The 27,498-nt window shown below is 37.4% G+C and overlaps 1 protein-coding gene across 2 annotated transcripts in view; it reads right to left on the bottom strand.

Moving 5' to 3' along the window:
• DPYD (dihydropyrimidine dehydrogenase) overlaps positions 1-27,498 on the bottom strand; it is a 345,448-nt gene that overhangs the window by 93,254 nt on the left and 224,696 nt on the right. For both annotated transcript variants that reach the window (XM_005520957.3, XM_088060496.1), the window contains exons 15-16: positions 17,634-17,702; positions 15,151-15,234 (exon numbers count right to left, since the gene is read on the bottom strand). In XM_005520957.3, the coding sequence (XP_005521014.2) occupies positions 15,151-15,234; positions 17,634-17,702 (153 nt within the window). The remainder of the gene's footprint in view (positions 1-15,150; positions 15,235-17,633; positions 17,703-27,498) is intronic.

Here is a 27,498-nt window from a genome sequence, read left to right as displayed (position 1 = left end):
GCACATTAAATAAATCTCGTATGAAGATAATGCTGGCTAACTTTAAAAAAAGTCAGTTTACCCTTGTGCCACGCCCAACAGCCGCACACACGTGATGTATCTTGCTGCTTCCCTTCACAGTTCACTGCGAGTCCTACAAAGGAGTTGTGCTGGAACATCCAGATGATCCATCTTCCACCCTCCTCCTCCTCCTCCTCCCCTCCTTGTTCTGCCTCCAGACTCTCCTGCTCAGGTTCCTCCTGAAGTCACTGCCTGAGAATACCAGAGCTTTTGTGCTCTACAGACAACTAATGTATTCACAAATATCCTCACCTGGTTTTGTTTTAATTCATGTTTTCTTCTTTAGATCATTAAGTGAAGTTATTTGTTAATTTATAAATTTCAGAATTCCCTACTATATTTGCACTAAGGACTTGGAAAAATGCATTCTAAGAAATCAGATGGCTGAAACCAGAAGATATTGATGTCACTGGCTAGAAAATTTTCATAAGAAATTAATAAACTACATTTGTATAATCTGTGGGAAATTCACTGGATGGTGCACAACCTCTCCATAGAAGCTTGCTTGTCTTTAGACTAAGACCAATTTGCAGAGGACACACAAGAACTCAATTTTGAGAAACACTGAAGTGATTAGAAATATAGAATTCATTTCTAAATGCAATCATTGACTAAAGAAATGTAGCTCAAAACTTCAGATTTCTGAGAATATTAATTTGTCCCATTCAGCAAAGTTTTAAACTCAGGCACAAATTCAGCAGAGGGAGTAGCATGATACCAAAAACCAGTTCTGAAGAGGTTATGTACAGGCTTAATTTTCCCTAATTCATTTGACTGATTGAGGACCTCCCACCTACTTGGATTTCTAAAGACTGACCCCAATTCACAAATTGCTGTTTCTGATTCTTTCCTGGATTTATAAAACATTCAAGGATGAGTATATAACTTGTGAAAGACTGAATCTTGAGGCCTGTGAATCACATTATAAAACATACTGTCAGTGCTAATACAACATAAATATCTTTTTTTACCCCAATATAAGTTTATGAAAATGCCTGCAACTTTTATCATTGATAAAGTGGTTGACGAAGCCTGCATAGTCAAGAAATATTTTCTAAAATGCCTGATATGTAAAATGTTACTAGCTTTAAAAAACAGCTGGGCATTTGTATTCACAAAACCAGCACTATGAACTAAATAAAATATTATTCTGCCTAATTTAGTAGAGGATTGTACTGCTTTTGGTTCAGAGTCTACCATGTCGCTAAAAATTATCCTCTTTCATTACACATAACTGGGTTTGTTGGTTCTCTCATTAATAATGATACAGTGTGATTGTAATAGAATTTTTAGTATAATTTTGCACTGTGTGTCAATCCAGAAGAATGAACAAATGCTCCAATGGACTGTAACATCCACTGTCAGCTCACTTTGTTTATCTGCTGTATTTTAATTTTTTTTTTTTAAAACAAATCCCATCTAAATAAAAGCTTGGTAAAATTATCATCGGCTAAAACATAATATTGATTCATGCACTGCACCTACAAGAATCTGTTGGTAATTTAATACCATATAAAGTCTCTTCTGGTATAAGCTGTACATCAGCGTGTCTTCTGTCTTCCTGTTAATCAAATAATGCTTGTTTATTCCAAAGGCACAGGAGATTTGAATGTTACAGGGGTTGTCTTTTTACTTCCCTAAGCAACAGTACAGAATCATTTTTCCTGAATATTCATTATAGCCTTGGGCTAGATGAAGCTTTTAATCCTAACTACTCATTGCCAATGGGTAGATATACTAGAGGAAAAACAACTATTCACCTTTTTTTTCTAAATGATCACATGATAAGCTTAACTACAACCATAACTATGAGTATAAGTCCTCAGAAATTAAAGCAGCAAGTTGTCTACTGATTGCATTTGGCATTAGTAATGAGATGAATCCCCTGTCCTATCACCCCCAAGGCAGATACATCCTGCATGTTTAAAAAGCAGCGTGAAAATTCTGTGCACAGAGTAGGTCACCTCTCCTTGTGTTCCATGGAAAGAAACAAAACCATGATGAGATTACCATGGAAATGTCTGGCTGCAGATTTTTGGAAATTTTTATTGTGACCTATTTTCAGTGTTTTTTCAGGGCCCTCATTTTTGCACTATCCTGTTACTGCACAATCTTTATACTGTATTCAGAGCATCTCTCTGATAGAGAAATAGGTGTTCAATAAATAGAGAGAGGAGAGTCAGCCTGAGGTGCACCTCCTTAACTCACCTTGCTTTGGTGCTCCATTTGCAAAAGTCATTTGCGCAAGGACTTGAAAAGGTTTGTCCGGCAGAAAACTGCACTTGATTCTCTGCCGTTCCTTAAACCATGAGATACTTTACACATTAACAACAGAAATATTTTTAACACTTGGATTTAAATAGATTTTCAGAGCATTTGAATTATGCAAAAGATAGAATTATAACTACTTTAGGGTAACAAACGTGTTTGTTAACTATGCAAACACTCCTCAGGAAGCATGTGTGTGAGTATATGTACATATACGTGTGTGCATGCATATATAGAGAATATAAAAACAACAAACTGTTCAGAATTTCCCCCAAGAACTTTATAAGAAAGGTTAACACTCAGTAGAGCACATTAGTTGATCCTGTCTAATCAGTACTACAGAAAATGGATCATATCTTGCAATCTTCAGGCTGTCCTTATATAATGGTGGTAGTTCTGTCTCACTAAGAACAGGACAAGGACTTGTACAGTTGTGGAATGAATGAAAATGAAACTTTTCTCAGACAAAATCCTGACCTTACGAATGTATGAAGGCTTCAATACACAGACATACTGGATTTATCACCACACATCACACTGATGATTTGTGCTGGTCCATTATCCTGACTGTGATGATAAGTTCTAGATGGCACAAAGAGTGCTGCAAGATGCAGTAAGACATTGCATGTAAAGTCCTCAAACCTCATCTATCATTGACTACCATGACCTAAACAACAAAGTTTCAAAAATTAAAATACTTTATTGCATTTAATGCAAGAGTAAATCTAATCTTCCTCATACATGTAAAATCTTTGGTGGCCACAGGATTATTCTGATGTATGTATGTTGCCTATGAGTTTTATGGCTAAATAATGCATTATGTCAGCATGTTTGCAAATTTAAATGCTGATACTGAGTTACAGAGGACTTATTTTGTCTTTTTTATTAATTTAGCACACATGAAGCTGACATGAAATTTCTTACACTCAGCTAGGCAAGTGTAGGCAAGTGGCACTAACAGTTCTTCATCAGTGCATCCTTCTCATGGCAGATTTTTTTTCTGTATTGGCTCTTCAGAAAGAAATCTTGTATTCCTGTTGTGTCTATTAGCATTGGAGCATTTTTTTATATGAAAAAGTGTTCTACAGTTAACTCCTCATTCTGAGCAGCAGATAGATTTTTCAAAATAGTACCCATAGCTATGGGAAAAGGAGGGAGTGCTTTTACAATTACAAGAATGATGTAGCGTAGGAAAAGCTTTTTAGGTGAGAATTTGCAAGACTCAGCTGTTAAATTTAATACATGTACTACTCTAGCTTTACTGTTTTATTCAAGAATAGTCTACTAGGGAAGAGTTAAAACTATCCTCAGTCAAATCGCTGTCTGATGGCCTGAGAAGACTCATGCACCCTCATCTGAAAAACAAGAAAGGAAAAGAGGATCTTTCCCCACCTACTGGTAACCCCCATGCAGCAGGTCAACTTTCTAAACCACCCTACTGTCCCTCTGAACAGCAGCACTACCTGCCACAGCCTGCAGTGTGGAAAGGCAGGGGCAGGATGCATTTGGAGCAGCTTTAGAAAGTGAGTAATGATCACTTCTACAGATCTCTCACAATCCACTCTGCCGGCTCAATGTGTACCCATGGATCTGCATCTTTTACAGAGATCCCATAAATTGAATGAGGACGTATTAGACTGACAAGCTGTTAGTTTAGATATATCTATCCCACAGACATATCTATCATTTTGATATAACTATAATTTTCTTTTCCAGATTAAATATGGATCCAGAAAACCATTAGAAAAAAATCGTAACTTTAAAAACTACAACAAAACCCAAACCAAAACAACCAAAAAATCCCAATGCTTTGTGTGAAGAACTACTCCTTTGCTATTCCTTAAAATATGAAGAAAAAATTAAATTATGGGAATTCCAGCTCAAAGCTTTGCAAATCAGTATCTGTAGCCTTCATCACATATATATATATATATATATGTGTGTGTGTATTTTACTATTTACAGAGCTATCTCTTCTCCCTCCTCCTGAGAGGCCCAATATTGTCTTCATAAAACTGTCTCTAAACTTACACAAAATTTCCACAGTACCTAAATACAGAATTACAGTCAATCCCTATAGCAAGAGTCGCCATTGCAGAATCTCATGGTTAATTTTACTGCCTTCTTACATTCTAGAAAGGAGCAGTTTAAGTTGTGCATTTGTCCCATTTCAATCTTAATTAAAGCTAAGAATTTATTTAAAGCCTGTCAAAATAAGGGAAGGATTTCCCAGGGCAGAAGATGAATAACTCTCTGCTTCTCATCTGGAGTAAAAAATTCTTCCTCATTTCTCAGGATATTTGACAGCTTTTGGTCAACATATATTGACCGCAGCTGTCAAAAAGAAAGAAATGAAGCAGTTTAACCTAAGGCAGAAATAACAGTTTTCATGGTTGTATGTAAAGCTATCTATATATATTAGAAAAAATTTTTAAAAACTGGCCTAAATTACATCAGAGGCTTTGGGTTAGCCTGGTCAGCTTCACAAAAATGCAGCTGCTGGTTGAGAGTTTATATCCCTCCAGCAAGAATCCATGATGTGATATGATGTGAAACTACACAATAAACTTTTAGAGATAATGATAGAATTCAGGACTCTTTTCCAGTCAATTCTGTGTTGCTTTTTGGCATGAGATCCAAAGTGTACTAGTTTTGCCAAATAAAGAAACCAAATCCCCCAAAATTCAAAATCTCATTAAATTTCTATAAAATGGTGCAGGAAAATCCCATTCAGGATAAAAATTCAAAACATCCAAATATGAATAATTTCATATTTTGTTCTAGGAGAATAAAATGTTTCATCCCACTTAAGCCTTCAGCTTTTATTAATTAACTTGCACTTTGAAACAAGAAGTCTTTTCAATGTGAAGGGAGATTGTCAAGGTGGAGTTTTTGGAAGCATTTCTAAAAGATCAGAGATTCAGATGAGAAAAATTAAGCAAAGTCCACATAGTTACCATTTAACTAAACTACCATAGCAACAATGTGCACTGTTACTATTGTTCACTGATTTAATTCAAGGACATACTTATTTTCTACTATCTTACACAATTTAAAATCCTCCTTCCTTTAAAAAAGTCTTTTGAAAAAAGTCTACTGAGTAAATGAAGACATTTACATTGTTTTTACATAGAAAAATGTTCTCTTTATAATTTGAACAAAAACTGTAATATTTTTAAACTGAAAAGATATTATATGACTTACATAACTAAGTATGTACTACTAGTGCAACAAGCACATTTTTGCTTACAAAATACTGCATATTAAGATGTAGAAGTATAGCTTGGAAAATTCCCATTCATTTTTGCAGACTACATTTGTTCTTTTGGTTATAGACTTATCAATTAGGCAAAAACATTACCACTTGAAGTCCATGAAAAGACCATATTTTTATCTTTAAATGTATTTTAAAAAAAAACACCTTGCAGAGAGTAATGAGTCCCAATTCACAGATGTTTGTAAAAGTCTAAGTGAGAACTGAGAGACCTGACTGAACTTTCTTTTTCCTGTGGTAAGTTATAAGAACTAAGAAACTCCTGTCACCTAGCACCATTCCTAGACGCTTGGACTTTATTAATTTAAAGTAAAGCTGCAAGCAAGGTGTCAAAATTTGATCAGCTGCTCCTTCAGATCTGTCACTGCAAGTTCCACTCGGGGGAGCCTAATTGAGATTCTCCTTTTCTTCCAGTGATACCGATGTGTCACTGGGCTAAATCAAGTCACTCTGGATTAGGGCCAGGTTTTGGTCATGGCTGAACTGAGAAGTCTTAACTCTGAGACCCTGTCTATTCTGAGAGAGATAACAGTGGGCATTGAGAAAAGAGACTGGGGTTCCTACTTCTCAAAGGAGTCACAGACTCTCTCAGACTACTTTGAAAAACTGAAAGAACAAATTGGTGTACATAAAGAAATTAACTTTAAATTTAAAAGCATATAAAAAAATAAACCTTAAAACAAACATAAAGGGTTTCTACAGAATCAGAATTTCAATAATTTTTTTACTTTTAGAAGTTCCCTTTCTCCCTTTTTCTTTCTTACTCTCCTTCAGTATCACAACAACTGTTTCTCCCTATGCCAGCTCTTTAATTAGAACCTTTGTAAGATGTTAAAAGCACAAGGCAAATAACCTTTGATTACCTCACTTTATTAAAAAAAATTGGAAAAGTTACTTGTTACAGTATTTCTTTATTGTAGTACTCTACTGGAGTGACACAAACGAATGATGCTTAATGTATGTCAAAAACCAGACAAAAATAAGCCAAACAAAAAGAACCCATTCCAATGGGTTTTCACATATCTAATCTAAAAGCTGCCAATTTTAACATAGGTCAGCATCCAAACTCAAGAATACATTTATCAAAGTGCTGTGTGGGAGATCCTCTTTGGACATTTTATTAGCAGCATGGCACTCCTACATCCCTTCCGTGATAATGCTGAAATGACTGAAAACCCGTGCGCAGACAAGGTCAAAAATGAGCTGGAGATTTTTGATTGACCAGTACAGAAAAGTGAAAAACATATATTTGTGTTGGGAGTAAGAACAACTATTAGAGGGATGTCAAGATCAAGCACAGCTAAGACCTGAAAGGTTGGTTGCTGCCTTTAGTCAGCTTTGTAATTACTCCCTTTTCAGATTACAGAAAAGATTTTTGTTTTCTCCCCAGCACAGAGGGAAACAACTGAATTTATTTCAAAACCTGATTCCTCTCTCTGTGTAGGTGGTTGAGCCATAATGTTTTTCCTTATTCTAAATGTTTGGGTTTTGTTTAACTTATTTTTAATTTAAAAACCTTATTCTAAGCAACCAGAAGAAACATCTCTGTTAGAAAACTTTCTACTTTAAAAATTAACTGTAGGACATTTTATATTTGTTTATAGTTGCCTTATATGATATGGAAAACTGTCCTTTTGTTTCATTGTGATGTCTGTTAAAACTTTAGCGATGAGTATTTACAGCTATTGCTTTTAATGCAATATTAAAGACATTTAAGTCAGATGATTTTCTTTGGTTTTCAGAATAAAAAACACTAACAGTTGGCCTGAAAGGTGATGCACAGACTGGTAGTCCCAATTACCAGATTATTTGTTCCATTATCAACTGGACTTAAATATTCCAAGCAGCAAATGTGAAGCTGCACAATTACCTTTAGTAAACTTCTCAGACACACTGACTGGAAAGATTTATTTAACAGTGCTGGTGTACGTAAAGTGTTGACTAATGAAAATGCCTTTTTACCCCTGACAGAATATCTTATATTGCTTGTTTCTATCCAGCCAAACTAATGTTTCTCATAGCACTGTAAAAAGTGGAATGCAGCATGATTAAATAATATTTCAGCTCTTTAGTTCATGCAGAGGTCACCTGCTAGAAGGCATGAGGGTTTGATTAGGTTTACGTCATATGCGAAATATTCTAAAGGGAAGCACAGAATCCGAATATGTGAAGGCTGCAGCTACAAATAGCTTTCTCTTGTGGTCAGGTAAGCAAGCTCTGTCCTTTCCTATAATAATAAAGCAGAAAATACTAAATAATTGAGGAAAGCATAAACCTTTGAAACACAAAACTAGGGAATTTAAAACCTATGCTCTGAGAAGAATTTGCCACTCAGTTTTAAAATGGTCATCAAGTGGGCATGTATTCAGATTTGGCCTACTGTAAAGAGCAAGCTTCACAACAAACTAACTTTCCTAGGAACTGAGGAAAAATTTCAAGAAATAAGAGTCTAATCCTGAAAACACTCGTGTAGGCAGTGAAGAGACTAGTTAATATGTTGCTAATTAACTTTATCAAACACTGGCATAAAACTGAAACCATAAAAAGAAAAAAAATATGAATGTGGACCAAGATAAACAATCTTAAAATATTTTATTTTACCTGCAGAGTTATTTGTTGGCGATCACTTTGTTTCCAGCAAATCCTGTTTACCAAATACCATGGTTACAAAAAACTGCAATGCCTTATCATGCAATCACATATCCAGAGGCAATCCAAAGGGCCTGGGCATTTGGTCAAGTTTTCTACACTTCCCCCTTCTGAAAACTTCTCAGAGCATTAAAATACAATTTCAAGAACAAGTACAGATTGCTATTTGTTTTTTGTTTTTTTTTTTAAAAAAAGAAAAAAAAAAAAAGGGTTTCTCTTTTAGGGGAAGTACTCACTATACACTTCATTGCTGTTAGGCTACTAAAGTGCCATTAAAACCGCCAAACAGTGCCAGGTCACTGATATTGTGACCAAAGTAACCTTCTCTGTTGACATATGTCACCCATAACGTGAATTGCAGCAGAAATGCTTCCATCATAGTAAGACTGAAAATAAGTGTAAACCCAAATTGCTTTCATGTCTTTATGATTTTCAAGGAAACAGAATCACTTTTACATTTGCTAAGGAAGTACATTTTGTAGAGAATTCCTTCTTTACATACATAGAAGTCATCACACATAAACAGTGTCTAAAACCTTATTAACAGCAACAGTATGTCATTAAAAATTTTCAGCAAGTTGGTTGTGCTGTTAACAATACTGCCGAATTTATAATCCCTTTTTGTTTTCCATTTTGTCTTTTGAGTAATTCAATTAGAAATCCTTCAAAGCAATAAGAGTGGATTAAATGTTGTTAAACCACAATATGAAATTACAGAATAGAGTTCTGATGATGAATTTATTAAACTTTGCATTTCAATTCATTTTTCCTTGTGTGTATAAAAAGCACAATTCTTTAGACAAAACACCAATTAACTGTTGTACCTCATTATTAAGTATTGTCTCCTTTTAAAAGATAGAATATTATGAGGACATAAAGGATGCATGCAAGAAATCCATTTAAATCCCGATGTTTAATTACACCTGAATCCTGCAATGGTAACAGAAAAGAAATTAACTCTCAGGTAGTGGAGGAAGGTGAATGATGTCACCTTTCCAGGAGTGACCATAAATCCAGCAAGCTTTTCCTGCTCAGATTTCCAGTGAAATATCTCATGAATCAATTTTTACTTTGAAAGCAACTCAGCAAAAGAGTTTAGTGCATGAGGACAGTTTTTAAGAATGAAGGAATAGAAAAAGAAAAGAAAAAGACATCTGACAACAGAGAAAATTGAAAACCAGAAGTTTAATTCAAAGAGGTTAAACAACAAGACCAAATTATCATAAAGGAAGATCTTGGACCACAATCAGTGTGGGACCATGAACATAAGTCCACAAAACACATCTCCTGACCCGTGGAAAAGCGTGCTTAGGTCTACATTCACAGGAGTTGAAGCAGACAATCAGCAGCATCCCTTCTCCCTGCACATCCCAGATTCCCTCCCAGCAAAACCATGCCCAGTGCAGCACATCCCTGCACACAGAGATTAACAGCATCACTGCCTCAACCAAGGAAACCTTGTTTCTCAGGAACTGAATTTCTTGCCTCTGTTGAGCTTTTTCTGAGCTGAACTATCGAGGCTCCTCTTCATATCCATTTGCTTGGACAGCAGGCAATCCCCCTCCTCTCCCAAGCCACCCAGTTTTATGGAACTTACAGTGCCTTTGAGAGTCTGGACTCTGAGAAATATGACTGAAAGAGGTCATTTGGTCAAGACATGCCCCAAAGCAAGAGGGCAGTGGCAGACACAAAGACACTGAGCTCAGCTATGTTCTGAGGAACCAGCCAAAATGGATGAAATTGGCCAATGCAGGAGAACAACAAGATGCACAAATCCTGAAACTCCACCACAAACACCAACACGAACCTCACTCATGCTGGTTTATACTGGATTTTTGGTGACAATGTCCACACTGCTGCTATAGCCCAGTGCAGCACCACTCTGCTGTACCTCGCACTAATTTGTTGCAATAACTGATACAGAAGAGCGAGAACTAATACTGCCTGCAGGACTCAATGAATTATACTTAACCAGCATATTATTGTAGGCTGATAGTAGAATGTCACATGAACACAGATATAATCAAATTCTGTTTGGGGCATCATTTATTTAAAATACTTCAAGCTCCTTGCTGGCAGAGCAACAGCAAATTAGCATGCTATGCTGTGCACTTCAATTAAAAAGCAGCCTCATCTTTCCCATTTCCAAGATACAGCAGAGCAAATCTAATTGTGCCATGCAGTCAGCTCTCATCTTCGCAGAGTAACCAGGGCTTTGGGGTTTTTTTTTTCTTTTTGTTTTTGACAGATTTGTCGTCTTCTGAATGAGGCAATGTAGGCTTTTATGAAACCTGCCTCCTAATTGCAGGCAATAAACATAAGCACAGCCAGCAGCAGAGACTGTAGCAAGTACAATTGAAGTAAAATGAAAATAAAGGTAAGAAAATAAGCACAAAGCAAGTTCATTTTACATATGATCTGAATAGTTAAACCACCAGAATCTGTATTTCAGTGCTCACAAGAGACATATACATTCCTTCTTCAATATAAACTAAAAAAAAAAAAAAAATCAAAGAATTCCCCAAACCTAGAGCTTAAATGCTGAGATAGGAAAAGATTTTTTATATTTTGGAGGTTAGAAAGTATGACTAATTAATGAGAAATAGTTATATGCCAGGATGCTATTAACTTTTACAATATTTGCTTATAGCAAAGGCTGAGCTCTTTGAATACGAGATTAGCTGCTTTTGACTTGAGACCTTATTCATACTGATTATCTCACTCCAAGTGAACACCCAAGTCATTGTGCTTCCTTTTATCCAGTACTCATTTCCTATTCCTGGTACAAAGAATACAGTGCCTTTGGTTAGGAATTGAACAGGGTGAATCCACAGAAATTGTTATCTGAATGGAGTCCAGGAGGGCAGGTACTGGAAGGTCCCACTAGGAGTGGGACTAACCACCAGCAGTGAGGCTGCCTTTGCCTGCCTGAGCCCTGAAAACTCCAGAGATGGAGAGTACACAGCTCCCCCAGAAAACATACTCCTGATCTGCATCACCTTGTTGGGGAATTCTTTTCCTAATGCCCAATTTGAAACATTCAGCCCACAATTTGCCCCTTGCTGTATCATCTGACATGACAGAGAATAATCTTCCCCTCTTTGTAGCTACTCTTGCAGCATCTTTGTCACATCCTCTCAGGAAGTTGTAGGCTGCTCCTTCCTTCCCGCTGTTGTTTTTCACTGCCCACTAGTCCAAGGAGACTCAGTGATAATTTTGAAGGCTTTGGGTGTCATTTGTCCTGATCAATCTTGATCTAATGTTTCTCGGGAGATGCACATTACAGGTCTCAGACCCGGGGTTTCATCGTAGCAGGAATGCAAAAATAAACCCAGATTACTGACTCAATTTAACTATTTATTCATTCTTGGCAGAGCATCTGGAGAGACTTGTAGACCTTTAGACCAAAACCAAAAAGGCAAACACCTAAATTTGTTGGTATCACATGACATTAGTAATTCAGAATAGTCAATGCCACTTTTTAGAAGGATAAGTAAGAAAAAAAAAAATTAGAACATCTTTGTGTGGTTTCCAGTGAAGGACAGAAAGTGCACCACAAATACAACACCACAAGTTAGATGTTGATATGTGAGTGCTACCATCTCACATGATTTATTATTTTCATAATTTTATGCCAAAATTACTACAGCAATGAACTATAGTGGGAAACTGATGCTGTCATTTTTTATTAATCTGCTCTTCACAATGTTGTCTTTACATTTACTGTTAAATGTTTTGTACACATAGGTTATCTGACTCAAAGAAAATCTGTGCATTAGTGCTGGTAAACTTAATGACAAATGCTATCACAATTTTTAATTATATCCACTTTTATACAGTTGCAGATTGTTACAAAAGAATACAAACCTTAACTTTATTATCATTAATCAGCATTAGTAAATATAATTGACACTTTATACAGAACAAGCTTTAAGTAACTTATTGGCAGCAACACAGATGCCTCTTAATATTACCCTCTGGCTAGCTATGCCGTTTGGGCGCCAGAGTGTCTGCACTAATGACTTGGAATTAAAATCAAATAAAAGCTGAGAACTGTAATTCAGTATAAAACAAACAGCCATACTTAGTACCAATTTTTATATATATAATTTGGATATACCAGGATCTTTTTTAATTGGCAGTTGATATAAAACAGTGAAAGCGTTTGAGACTAGATAACAGAACAGGATAGAGAAAAAACGAATCTGATGTGCCCAGATTTCTACACTTACCCTGTAGGCACACCATAGGAATTGGAATGAGAAGAAAAAGTAGACAGTGTAATTAACCTTTCCTTTCCTTTTTTTTTTTTAACAACAACAAAAAGGCAGAACATGTTAAACATTATAAATAGTAAAATACACATTTTTCTGCCATTATTCTTCTTCTCAGCAATTTCTGTAGTTTCCTGAGGATTTAATGTGCTTAGGCATGAAAGAGACCTAATCCTTGAAAAAAATTCCTATGAAGACGTGGATTATGTTATCAAAAAGATTTAAGAAAACCTGCTTCACTTTACAACCAGGAAAGCTGCTCTGCCTCTCAAAGTCTCATGCCCTAACTTCCAGATACTGAGTGGTGTTTTTTTTTCTAGAGCATGTCTGAGCCCTGTCTTCCCCACACCACCCAGGTGTGACATATTTGATTTCAGCTCTGGGGAAAAAAAAAAAAATACTAAAATACCAAAATACTACCTAGCACTTTCGTATCTTCTGATACCATATGTGGAAGCCCCCTGAAGGGCTACTGATAAATCTTGTTGCACATATCATTACTTAATCCTGTTTATCCCCACCCTTTGCTTCGATAATCTACATTTAAAATCACTATAATTTAATTTTAGCCAACTCTGAGGAAGAACATCAGGATCTGGCTCTCTAAACATGGCTTGTTTTATTCATTTATTCATCTAAAGAAGATGATTCTTTTCTGAGCTCTCATTTTGATAAGACAGTTAAAAAAACCACAGGAAAACGTTTAAGCAAGAGTAGTGTATATTAAAAATTCCAAAGACTATCCATATTGTATGGGGAAGATGGAAATTTTATTATTATAAAAACATATATGTATATGTAAAGTAATCTTATTTCTTTGTGGATCTGATCTCCTCCATGGAGAGTCACAAATCCACACGATAGCCCTGAGTGCTCAGATTTTGCATTTGCTTCTCTGATTTTACAATAGCTGAAAGATATGTAAAAACTCATATAGCCAGACAGCTCCCTACTGACTACACATCTAAGCAACTTCACATGCATACATTACTCCAACCACTGAAAGCTGGAAATAACATATACCTAAAAAAATAAAAAAGCCCATGCCTGAAAGGAACCTGTTTCAGTTTCCATGTGGAGCCTCCAGGGCTCTCCCTGACCATACTGCACCTTCCACAGTGTCCTGCCTTCTCAGGCAGGGACATGCCAAACTATTGAGTTATGCTCTGCAGACCGAGAGAATTTCTTCAAAAACTTAGAAAGATGGCTAAAATAGAAATTTGTTGTTGAATGTAATTCAGTGAAAAAAATAATAACCACTGGTGTTTTGCTAGTGTTATCCTGGAGAGCTTTCATGATTCTCGTCAATTTTTAATCATAACTTCAGTAAACGACCACTGGCCATAAAAAGCATCCAGATTACTTTCATTAAAAATAATAATCAACAGCATGGGCCAGATTGACATAATTTTGTTCACAAAAAACAATAAAATGCTCAGGGCACTGTGCCCGACATTATTGCTAGGATAAAGCTATCCTTGAAGTGTGTCCACTTGAAGTGTTGCACTGATTACAGCTCCTGTTGCCTCCCTAGTTTTAGCAAGTGAATGGTTTAGTTATCCAGCTACACCTCAGTTCTTAGAAGCTTTGCCTGTAACTGAGGAAGTGAGGATGAATTAAGATGTTTATGAGCCCTCTACAAAGGGGCCAGGTGAATAACAATATGTCAGTTTCAGGGTATATAATCATGATTCCCACTCTCCATCCCCTTTCTCCTCTTCTTCTCCCCGACCCTAAAATGCATTAAAATGGGAAATCAAACAGCCTTCATAATTTGGAAACTTTGACGGACAAACTCTAGAAAATCTCTCCTGGTAGACTGTAAACCAAGATTTTTCAGAGGCTTCCAATTCACCATATTTGGGCATTTTTCAATCAAAAACAAATCAAAAACAGATCAAAACCAAATTTCAAACCATGACCAAAACATGCAAAAATCTACAAACTTCAAAAAGATATTAGTGTGATAATTAGGGTTTGTATGTGTATAATTTCCTTTCACGGGCAAAACAACACACATTCTCCTAACTGAAGTCATGGGATGTACTGATAAATTCTGCAACAAGTTTCTACATGGCAGAAACATCAGGCATGGATAATTGTAATCTCAACCATATAAACCAACAAACCTATAGGTTACAGAACAGAGGCTCTTATAAGAGGTGTTAACTGTACATGGTACTACCAGAATGTGTATGGCCTCTTCTGTGATCCTGAAATAGTTAGCTTCATATGTTAAAAACTGTGAAATGTAATGTGTGTATACCTCATGTCCTTCAAAATCATTACTGATATATGCAGTGATTACTAGCTCGTGACTTAAAAGACATCTACAGGGCACTGAGATGGAAATCAACAAATTCTGTCTAAGTGCTTTTTTGAAATTATTTGTTTTCATCATATTCCTTGTCAAATACATAATGCATTTTTGTTCCCAAGAAAACTAAGCATTTTGTACATTCTCAGCTTCTTTTATTTTTCCTCCTCTCATCACTAAATATTTAAACATATTCAACCTAAAAATCTCAAGCTGGTAACCTGCTGCTTGCCCCCTGAGGTGTAACTATCAATGTGCCAGTGCAGGATTGCTGGAGAGACATTAAAGAGATTGTGGTTACAGTCCTACCTGCCCACAGGCCAGTCCCATGCCTCGCTCCCCCATACCATGAGGACATGATAAATTCAACTCCAGCGCATCAGCACCAGCAACCTATGAAACATGTGAAAGGACAAAAAATGAAAAATTAATTTCAAGTAATCTACTTTTTCCTGTAGTATTTACTGTTCATGTTAAATAGATTTCTTCAGGCATTTAACTTATTTTTCTTTTTTAAGAGAAAAAGATATGGTTATGATACCATAGAAAAGAAGCACATTGATCATTAGAGATAAAAACTTCAAAAACTGATGTGGTTTCCAAAGATTTTTAAGGAATTAGAGTAAAAAACAAAGTAAAAAGATATGAGCAGAATAAAGAGTTGGGTCTGGAAAATGTTAAAAAATTAAATGTAATTACAGGGCCTAAGAGCAGCACTAAGAGCTTTGGCAGGCAGCATTACACAGGTGTTGCTGTGCTCTGAAGAACTGTAACTCAGTAATAAACTTTTCCTTTTTGCTTTAATGGATTCAGTCTCCAAATTTTCTGCAGGCGCCTGCTTTTGTCATTAAATAAATTTGTTTCTGAAGAACAAGAGATTTATGAAAAGAAGTCTAAACAAACATATTATTCATGCTAACTCCTGTTCACTGCCCTCTATTAGGTACAATTAAAAGGGAAAGGAGCCGAGCTGTCCGAGGGCAGCACACAGACATGCTCTTCTTCCTTTCTGAACTGCTCTGGCCTGACACGAACATCTCTCCTGCTGCCTTCCAGTGGCTCTAACTAGGGTTTTGTTTTGCATCTGCATTTTCTTTTTGCTTATTGAACTGGAGTAACTTTGCCTGCTGTGTGGCCATGGTTCAGCAGCTCCCAAAGTGCCTGAGCAGGGAGAAGCCATCCATCACTCCCAGGAACCCTCCCCGCCCTGCGAGCCTGGCCATGCCGGCGCTGTCGGCCTCCCTGACAAGCTGACCTTTTGGATGAATAGGTCGTCCTCCTGCTGAGACACTGTGGTACCTTCTGGGGCTTCTGCTCTTGTGAGAGCCACATCTATTACTTGCTAGGTAGGATCCTACGCGTGAGATCAAACATCCCTGCTCTTCAGCTGCGCATTCCAGGCGCCCCAAACTAGCGCTGCTCTCCACAGGGCAGACACCAACAATTGAATGTTCTATCACAGAGGTTACACATCATTGACTGCATTTAAAGAACAACGTTTTTCTAAAGGGGTAACATAAATACAAGCAAGGATTGGAAATATGCATCTTAAAGTTGGACAGCAGTATCACCAGATTAAAAAAAGAGGAGCAAATGGCACAATAAAGCCATTCTGTCTTAATCAGTTTAAAAGCGACAGTGCTTCTGTCAAGCATAGAATCCAAAATATGATTTCATGGTCAATTAGGTAAATACAGGTATAATTTGAAATAGTGTTGAAGATCACCAAGATAACTACTGATAATGTTTAATTTCATTTCCCTAGGTCCCCAAAGTCCTCATAGGTTTAAAATGTTCAAAGAAAATCAAGAAGTGTCATCCCACATAACCACAGGAGGGCTTAGGACACTGAAAAAAGCAACAGTGATGTCCAAACATTCTGCCACATGAAAACACAAATTCAAAATATCCACACCTCTATCCATACATATATAAAAGCATTATATAAAATGTTTATAATTTAAACATTTAAATCTGAGCTAATGCTTGCAACAACAAGATAATTTTTTTTCTTTGCTTAAATTTCTTAATACTTTTCATTTCCTCTAGATATTTTATGTGGAAAATGCACTTTAATTTAAACATAACAACTTTGCTTTCCATTCAGATACAGACACCTTTCTGAATGAAATTAGTGTAGTCCTGATAAGTATTTCTTATACTACTCTCTATAGACACAGGTACACGTTATCATATAGTTTTTTTCTCAAATTGAATAGAAATTTCAGGTGCATAGTCTGTTTGCATTTCTGTAAGATTGGATTTATATTATAGAAAGTCTGCTGACTGCTATTATATATGCTGACTTTCTCAGCTATCATTTTTGAAAGTCTGTATTAAAACTAGAATAGCATTAAATGAGCCCTTTATACTTTAAATATTCAAGAGTTTTATATTCAAAATTTCTTCTGGTGCTGTCAAACTAGTGTGCCTCTAGGCAAGGTAAGATCAAGTTAGGCTCTCAAAGGTAGAATTAAATTTTATCAGGGCATCTGTCATAATATACAGTTTGCTTAAAATGCAAACAAAAAGTATATAGATTCAAAGACTAAAGGCTTTCCAGGTACTGTTTAAAAATCCAAGGGACCATTTTTATAGAACAGATTTCCTTAGAATTTACATTTCCATCATTTTAATGAAAACACAGAATAAACAAATTATAATGGACATGTTTTAAATTCTCATTTTTCCCTTTCAATCTATTTCTTTCAAGAAATTCATTACTGCAGGTCTTGTTTTAAAGGTGAATTTAAAAAAAAACAAACATGGAAACACATTTAGGAAACCATTACCTCAGCCATTTTTGAAAGTTCAGTCCAGTCCTCCCTGTTATAGCTGCACATGATGCTGGCAATCAGAACCTGGAAAGAGCACATATACATTATTGTAATACTGTGCATTTCTGTGACTCTAGACATGAACTGCACAGCCTGCATATGGGAACTACCATCTGTCTGCCAGGAGCTAGAGAGTGAAATACAGCTGCAAACTTCACTGGGGACAAGAAACAGTGAACAAACTCATCTATTATATCCCTGGTTCTTAAAGGTGGTCTATCCATGTGCATTCTCTTTGTTGTGTGACACAGTGAGAAGCATCTGCCCTACACACAGAGCCCCTGAGGAAACTCAGACACTTCTTCCTGAGGTCTGAGGAATGAAGTTGTTATTTACTATTAATACAAATGACAGAAGCATTTTGACTATTTAGAGATAGGTAAGACATCAGTGCATGAGTTTACATTCTAATGTGGCAGTGTATGAACACAACATTCCAGCTGACTTCAGGAACCCAGGATACATCAAATCCAGACTCTAGAGTCTCTTACTATGCAACTTTAGGACAGTGACAGACAGCCAGAACTATTTTGTGTCCCAGAGGCAACTGAGAGTAGACTTTCAGAATGTGGGGAAAATCTACAGGACTGGGAGAATGGCCCAGGGAACCTCCAGCCTTTGTTATCCCATGATGCACATTTCATTTCCCATTCACTGACTGGCCCCAGCTCCCCAGAGCTGTTCTGTGTACTTGCCTTCTCTTCTCATTACACTGAGCACCTTTCAAGTCCTGGTTCTGCCTCTAGCTGCTGCTCCTTTCAAAATATCTGTTGAGGTTCATGTTTTTAGGTAAAGTTCTCATAGGATTCTCTGGGGTGTGTGGGGGGCACCTAGATACACAACTTACCAGTTGCATACAGTGCTATTTACTGTTAAATGAAAGTTAACTACTCCTTTGGGTCAATTCCCAGTTCAAGTGACAGTGCTAGTTTCTATTTAAGACTAAAATAAAATCATGTGTTCTGGACCCAAAGATTGAAATTCTGAAGTCAATACATTTGAAGTAAGACCAGCAGAGAAATCAGCCCAGAAACTCCTGCATGAAGGACTTCTTAGAAGGATGTTCGGAAGAAAAAATGCAAAAGAAAATTACATTGCAGCAGCTAAAATGTTAAATCAGAAAAGATATCATAGAACTTAACAGAAGTCTACCAACTCAGTCTGTGTTCAAGGAAACTCTAGGAGAGGAGAAGAGAAAAGCATCTGGCCACGGTCTTGTTTATTTGGCCCTCTTACATGAAACTTTCACATGAAAGTTTGATTGACAGATAGTGTGACATTTGATTTTAATCTCTTTGTTTTCCAAACAAGTTCTACCGTCTCATTAATATCTAGGGTGGGCTTAAATCTTTCACCCCCTCATTTTAACACTTCTCTTGAACTTTCCCATACTACTGAGGGTTAATGACTCATTCATTTCAAATACTGAAAATCATGGTGTAGAAAAACTGTCCAACACACACAATTGCTGGAAACTTGCAAACTGTCTCCATAAGAAGGAGGAGGTATTTAGTATATTCAGAAGGGAGGGAAATACACTCTGAAAAGTAAGGCAGGCAAAATTGGTAATGTTACATTCTATTAATTTAAAAGGACAATACCACATATCATCATCATTATTTCCATTGTTTTGCTCTGATGATTCTCTACAATGAGCCCACCTACCTGCAGACTGCCCACCCACCCTTCTGGCTGCTGTTTGCAGGATGGGAGTCTGCTGAGAAGGGAAGTGCTTGATGCAGTGCCTGCCTTGCCTGCAGGTGCCCATTTGTGCTCACCTCTGGCATAAATATAAGCCCAAACTCTTAATTTAGCACACACAATCATTACTGCCCATGCTTTTATTCCCCTCTGACAGGGGAAACCAGTCTTTCTCCTATACCATAACTTTTTTAAATTGGGAAGAAACTTATATGGCTGTATAGGTCAAATGTTAATGAAACAAAATCTGCTTGGTGTCCTAATTGAATATTCAGGATAAATTGAGGGCTGTGGAAATAAACAGAAATCTCTTTTAAAGGACTTTAATTTTTGAAAGAAAAATTTGTGACAAATCTGCCTAAGAAATTATACATGAGAAAAAATTAAAGCAACTGGAATTTATCTAGAAACTGTATCTTGTCAAATTCATGCTTTTTATAAACTAACTAAAGCTAAAAAACAACCCAGCAGCTCAGTCACTGACAACATGATAAGGATTTTCACAGTTACAGTCACAATCCAAAGTACATCAGAAATCTGCACAATTGAGCTTTAAAACAAACCAAATTTTTCTGTGGGGAAAGTTGTAAGACAACAAGGGCAGCTGACTAGATTCATAAGTAGTTGAGTTAGGTTACATCAAGTGTTACTAATGAAATTTGAAAATTCTGCTGGGAGTGTACAAAAGAGGAAGAACATGATCTGTGATGTTTCAAAGAGCTGTTAATTAAGACAACATGTTTATTAAATTTTGATTAGTTTTAGGATTCATATTTAAAATTAAGCTCATACTTTTTTGACAGAAGCAGTGGTTTACAAAACCAAAAATAACTGGAAACAAAAATTACAATTTTTGCCATGACTGTTCACAGGAAAATACAGGATCTCAGAGGGAATAACAAAAATTTAAAAATAGTAGGGATTTTATTGTTTTTTTTTCCCCCCCAGTGTTCTCTTATAACTTGAAAATAAACTTATTTCCTGGGTGGAAGAATATCTCCCAGCACTCTGTGCTAACAAAACTGTCCTTTCTCAAGTGACTGTTCTTCCCCAAGCACTTTTACAGTCTTTTCATTTGGAATCAGTTCCCATGAAAAAGAAATAATCACTGTCATGTGTGAACATTTAGGGGAACGATCTGTGATGCCTGAGGTTTGGATCTACTTCTAAAATCACACATGGAAATTTATAAAGAAAATATAGAGTATTATCTCCTACTACCTAAAAGAGAATAGCAAGAACAAAGTAAGAATTACAAGTGATAAAATGCAAGGGTTTTATTGGAAAGTAATAAATGAAAAAATATATCACATTTCAGCTTCTTAGTCTCTTCTCACTCATTTTTTCAGTGCCTACAATATGTACCACATTACGAACCCTGTACATTTAAGGGACCCAAACAGTTGCTGTCTCATGAAAGTCCAGCACATGGCCCAGCCCAGGAGCATCTGTGGAGAGCACATCCTTCCTTTTGAGTCCTGAAATTTTCAGTGGCAACCTGACATGAGCTTAATTAACAGTGGTTTGAGCCACAAGTGTGAGGCTGCACCACGCTTCCCAGCTTACAAAAGTAGACTCCTGACAGATCTTACAATGATGCTGCTGCTGCTGAAGTGTAGTAAGTGGTAAATGAGGGTTGACTAAATTGCAGCTTTGTCATAGCTCGAGTGTGGGCTGCCTGCAAACTGTGCATGATTGAAGCACAGTGGGACCCCTGGCCCATTCCTTATTCCAGATCAAAATCATAGCTGGTATATGCTGTTCCCTCTTCTCCTCCATCCAAACTGCTATTTTGCCTGTTGTGGGAGATGCTGCTGCCCCGCCCCATGCCCGGGAGAGCAGCAGCCCTGTGGACTCTGTCCCTCCCTGAGCATCACTGTGACAGTGTGACAGATGTCAACAGAAAAGGGCTTCTTGCCCCAGCACCACACAACATGACAGACAATTTCTCCAAATGCCTATAAAAGGACAAATGCATGTTTGCAACATCACACACTGTTCTGTGTTCAGCATTTTCCTGATAATTCATGGAACAAAAAAGGTCCACATAAAAACTTGTTTTTTGTTGGAGGGAAGGGAGGTGGAAAAGGGAGGGTATGTAATTTATCAGTTAGGACACCATTATAAGATGAATATACTGTAGCTAAAGCAATAAAAAGCTACATTTCACACAATTCTGTGACTAATGCATTAGCAGTTGTTCTACTTAAAAGAACACTGACAAGGTACTTCTCATAATCCTTAAAATATTTTTCTCCCTGTTTATAATAATCCCCTGGAAGCTTAAACTAGAATCTATTTCCCTTGTGAATGTTTTTTTTCTCATCTATTATCTCTATGTGGATGTCTCACGAATGCAATAGAATGAAAAGAAACAATAAGGATGAGGTTTGCTACTATGTATGTTTTCAAGTGATCTTTCTTTTCCTAACACATGGAATTCACTGCAAGAGGTTGCCAAACAAAAAGAAGGAGGAAAAAACCCAAACACCTGGGTCTAGTTTGGGTCACATCTATTTAAAGGCAGAGAGCAGTAAAACGCTACATTGACAATTACCATTTGTCCTGTACTGCTCTGCAGGGAGAGTAAGGGAGCTTCAGTACATTCAAAGAATCTGAAAAAAAGTCTCAGCGGTCTGGATTTAAATGTGAACATTGTAAATTCCTGCAAATTTAAGAAAAATTCTCAACATACAGAATGAAACCACAACCCTCTACCCTCATACCCATGATAATTGTATTTGTTTTGGTCATCTCTCACTAGCCAGAGTCTGTATCTGTTCTGAACCTACTCTTCCAGGCCTGTGCATAATCTCCCTCCACTTCAGGAAATCCAGCCACCATAATTTCTGCTTACTCTTCCCTGCCTGTCCCTTCTTATTGCTGCACCAGACTTGAGGGCAGCTCTGCATCATGTCCATAGATGCTCTAGACACTCCTGCTGGCCACAACCTGCATCCCTCTCTGGTTTCTCAAACACTGACAAAAATCCACATTATTTTATTTTTTAAGTGTACCATCCTTGCAGAAATAGAAAGATTCCTAGCATCATCATTAAAGACCATTCTCCTGAAAGCTGTAAAATCAAGAGGAGCTTTCAAGAAGGCTGAAGGATTGGGTTTTTTAACAGCTAACAGTTTGGGAAGCAGAGATGAGGAGCACGAAAACTGGTGTGTAAAGAAGAGGTGCAGAGATTGAAGACTTTATTAAGAATCAGATTTCAATACCCATAGAATTACTGCTGATTAAGCTAAACTTCTAAAGGTATTTGTGTTTGGGTCAGATGGAAAGACCTCAAACTTCTTTTCAAGACACGTTTTTTCTTCTAAAACAACACAGTATAACCACCATGTGACCTGTGTAGTCTGAACAAACTCAAACACTTTAAATCAGAATTCTTCAAGAAGCGTTTAGTAAGATGGAGCTTGGCAGTGATGATACAATCTTTCTAGAGCAATGGCAAAAGTAAGATATTCAGTTCAGCACTCACCAGCAGAAAAGGCACCTACAGCTACACAAACCCACAAGGAGAGGAGAATTTCTTGGCAGCTGCATCACTGCATTTCCTGCTGTTTAACAGCATTAAATCCCCCACCCGTCAGAACGAGGGGTAGCTACACTCAGTTCTGACCCGCACGTCCCAACAAGCCAACGCATCAGAACCTCTCCTGAAGGTCCTGCCCAAGTGCAGCCACAAGAGCACATAGTCCATCAGGTACTCGGGGAGAACACAAGAACAGTTTATAGGGAACTCCTTCACTATTTCAACGTCACCGTAAATAACCTTGTAAATATCTACATGGAAGAAACACCTGCTGCAGATGGATTTCTCATGGTTCCTCACATGTGTCAGTCAAATATACGGGCCACAGGCCAGACTGCCCTCACAACACTCTTAAGATGCAGTCTCAGCAGCAAAGAGCTAGCAGTGAGGGAATAACAACAGCAACACAGGATTTTTGGGTTGTTCCACTTGAGATGTTCCTCTTCATGAGACTCACACCAATAGCCTTCCTCTCTAACCCTGCTTCTTACACAGCATCAGGGTCAGGATGAGTCCCAGCTGTGCCACACTGAGCCAGCAAAGTTCATGGAAGCTCTGTGCTATTCACTGCCACCTGTGGCCAAACTTTGCTTTTCAAAATGGTCACTGGCAGATGAAATGGTCCCCCTCAAATAAATAGAGCCAGAATTACCAATGTACAGAACACTTTTAACACCCACTGTAAAAGACAAGAGTACAAGCACAGCAAACATTCTGTACTGCACAAATACACTGAAATGTGCAGTACTGAAAAACAACGGGAGCACAAAAATTTGCTGCTATAAAAATAACCCTCTGGAAACCAGCCTGATTTTGATGCCTTGTACACTCAGCCTGTTTTCTCTTTTTCTGTACATTCTTGTAAATTTTGATTTGTTGCAGAACTGAAATAAAAATAAGCCTCTTATTAAAAACTACCTAGAACATCAAATCCCATGCAATAAGAAAGTTAACAATTGTAAAACCTGTCATGTCTCTGAGAAGCAGAGGAATTATCTTGTTATCAATTTAATAATGGAACACTGAAGTAAATGATGCCATCCACTGACACCAGTAACACTGTCTCTCCTGGGAAATTCATGTTGGTAGGAACTGTCAATCTAGATGGATATGGACATATGAAACATTGTACCTTCAGTCCATAAATCTATTCTTTCTGCACTGCCTTAATAAAAAGATTCTGCATGATGATAAAGACAAGCAATGCAGAATGTCTTGACACTGCTGACCTGCAATTCTGCTTCTCTTCTCTCGTCTTTTTTCAGGGAATTTGTTCTCCAGTAAATAATTTAACAATCTCTAACCATCCATTGTTTTCCTCTTCACTTGTACTTAAAATACATACATTTGAGCATATGAAAATGAGACAAGTAGGAGATATTAGTACGTTTATTATTCAGCTGTAGCAAACCTTCTGAATAAAGCACTTTCTGTGCCTTGTTACTTTATAGTGAGATCTCCTGTTTGTTTTTCAAAGGAAGGAGAAGTTAAATACAACAAAGCAATGCAAAAACAGGCCAAACATTATCAGCACACAACTAAGTCTAGAAAGATGATGATAAAAGTTTGAAAATGCTATTTCTCTATGTATTACATAAAAAAGTCAGCATGAGCAGAAAATACCAAAGATTCTAATCCCAGGCTAAATGGAGATGCTTATTTTTAAAGGCAGTTATTTTCATATGATGACTCTGCTTCAGTGAGATCTACCTATGTAATGAGATTATTTGTTGGATTTCATTGAGTACACTTCAAAATCAGGCCTAGACTTCTTATGTTCTAACACCCTCAGACAAACAAAATCCTTAAGTTATGAACAAACCTTTTTCTTTGCAAAATAACACAACATTGTGTCTTAAATGGAAGCAGAAAGCTAAATAGGTTGCATTTGAGAACTTGCTAAACCTGTAGAAAAACAAGGGAACTACTTGTTTTTGTAAGTGCCCCTCTACCAGGTCAGATCAGCACCACATCAGCACTACCAGGGCAGCAGTGGAGCTACCGTGCCCTTGGCCCTGCTCACACAGAAATGTCCAAGCACAGATCACAGACATGGAAAGTGTGCATAAATGAAAACCTGACCTAATGACAGTCCTGCTAATTCACAGTGCAACTGAAAAGGAAGTGAATGGTCAAGAAAAAAAAAAAAAAAAGATCTGATGCATCTCTCACTACTCAGGGCACTCTAATTAAGATGTGGTAACTTCTGAACAGTGAAAAGGGAACCATGGCATAAGGGCTCCCCAAAACATATGAACAATGAAAGAGAATGAAGCACCTGTATAGAGCACTTCAGGGAAACTCAAGTATTTAACATGACTAGAAGAAGTATGTCCATTTTATGACAGACTGTTGAAAATTTCAGTATTTCAGGTAAACCCTTCAAATTACACTGAAAATTACTTATGTGGCTAAAGACTTCCCTGGAAATTTGATACAATCTCTGGGATTTTATTTTTCATAGGAAACCTATACTAGTTCAACCTTTAGTCTCGTTGGTAATGAGTGAAAACAAATACATGAGTGCATGGAAATAAAGGCTGAATCCAAGAGAAGAGTGAAGACAGATACTAATTTTTAGCGGTACTTCTTTCTAACAATGCCTGCAAGCCCTTGTGGAATTGGCATGCCCCTGCTGTATTTCTGTGCTTTCCACACTGCTTTAATATAAAGAGAAAGCAGAGGAGGCCAGTACATTATTGGAGAAGCTAACAGAAAGAGGATGTATCTAATTCTATCATATTTCAGACACATGCTATGACCTGTAGCAAAAGCTTTTCACCAGGGTGCTGACACATTATTGATTCTCAAGACCATGTAAGGAAAACAAGGCTGGCAAAAGGCTACACAAATTTGTGAATTTTTTCCTCCACCTTTAGAAATTTTTCTCTTATCAAATTCTCCGCTCAGATACACCAAGTCCTTTTAACCACAGCTCTTTGAGCACCTCGCTAATTGTTGCTCTTTATTCTCACAATAGCACAGGCAACTCTCTGCAGGGTGCCCCTCTGAGAGGGGAAACCAACTGGAGACAAAGATGTTAAAGGTATGTAGGCTGTTCCCAGGGAGGAAATGAGCAGCTGTTGACTGAAAGGAACCCTAAGATCCCTTCCAGACCTTGGCTGTTTCTACATATATACAGATATATTTCCCCTGTTACTTAGTGGCAAAGCTGCTTAACTTATTAGAAAACAAATTCAGCAGAAAATAAAAAGAGACAAAATACAGAATTAATAACTTCATCACAATTTCCTATCCCCAGCACTCAGTCAGCTAGCAATTCCCCAGGTCAAATCTGTCTCTTTGCATCTCTGAGAAGTCCATCCTATCTCTTCTCTTGTTCCATCACCCCCCAGGGCTTCTTTTAATTCACTTCCTTGGATTTTGAAGGCTCAAGAAAGCCAGCAGTATCAGTGCTAGTAGAGGAGAAAACTGTGACTCAGATAGCAAAGAGGAAAACCCCTCCCTTTTCACACTTCAGAGCTCTGTGATCTACTTCATCATGTGACCTTGCTGGTGCCAGAGGGATGCTTGGAAGGACTAAATGATTTTGTCAGCCAGATTGCATCCTCCACCGTTCACCCACTCTCTCTCTGTGCACCATTATCCTCATAGTGATATACTGAAAATCAGTGATAATTTACCTGATTTTGCACAAAGCACTCTTCAGTTAGGCTGTTCTGAGAGGTGAGGGTGTGGTAGTTAAGAAGATGTGTAGGAACAGGCAATAAGGCTCGCCCTGTCTTCAGGAAGTTATCTGATGGCTTTAAATGCCAGCTGCATGGGGGAGACCTATCAGTCCCTAAATACTATTTGTATTTAAATACTATATATAAATAATACATAAATACTATTTCCCTAGGTATCAGTCTAGGTATGGGACTTCACAAAGAGAAGAGCTTGTTCACAGTCCCAAACCTGCCTGATCAATGGGACAGGCTCACCTCATGACCAGATACAATCTGCAAATGTTCACAGGGCTAAAAGCATGGTATTTTTTTCAATGGCCAAAGTAAGATCAGTAGATCATCTCCACCAGAACCTTTAATTTGGAAAAAATATGCTTCATATATAAATATTTTTATACTGAAAACTATAATAAAGTAGTCCATTATCAAAGAAAGAAACTACTTTCTGTCAGGCACAAAACTTTTTAAGAAGTCAAGATGAAAATCCATGTTGATCTCTTCGTGTTTCTTTCTTATCATTCCCTGGTATTTCCCAGCCGGGCCAAAAAATTCAGCAAACAACAGTGCCACTATGCACAGAACCTCCTGATGGCAGGTCTGCAGTGCTCCCATCTGTGATATGATCAGAAAAATCTCATGAGTGGGTAGCTTTTTTTTCTATGCAGACATTAGAATTTACTTAAGTAGCTAGCTGTTATGTCTGATGACCCAAGTAGTTTGTTGGCTACACTCCAGCAGCAGCGAAGATACAAAATTAAGGGCTGTAAGTTGGCAGTTACCTTCTGACTAATCTTTCCTCCTCAACTGCCACTTCGACCCACCTCTTCATATTTTAGGGAAGCTCATGTGAAGATGCTGAGAAACTAAAAGAGGCCTTACTATTTTC

Source organism: Pseudopodoces humilis, chromosome 10 (genome assembly GCF_049639895.1).
Source record: "Pseudopodoces humilis isolate 2021_Gansu_Grassland_sample_001 chromosome 10, ASM4963989v1, whole genome shotgun sequence".
In the NCBI taxonomy this organism is placed as follows: domain Eukaryota; kingdom Metazoa; phylum Chordata; class Aves; order Passeriformes; family Paridae; genus Pseudopodoces; species Pseudopodoces humilis.
Note: the sequence above shows the minus strand (reverse complement) of the source record. Positions and strands in the feature narration are given on the sequence as shown.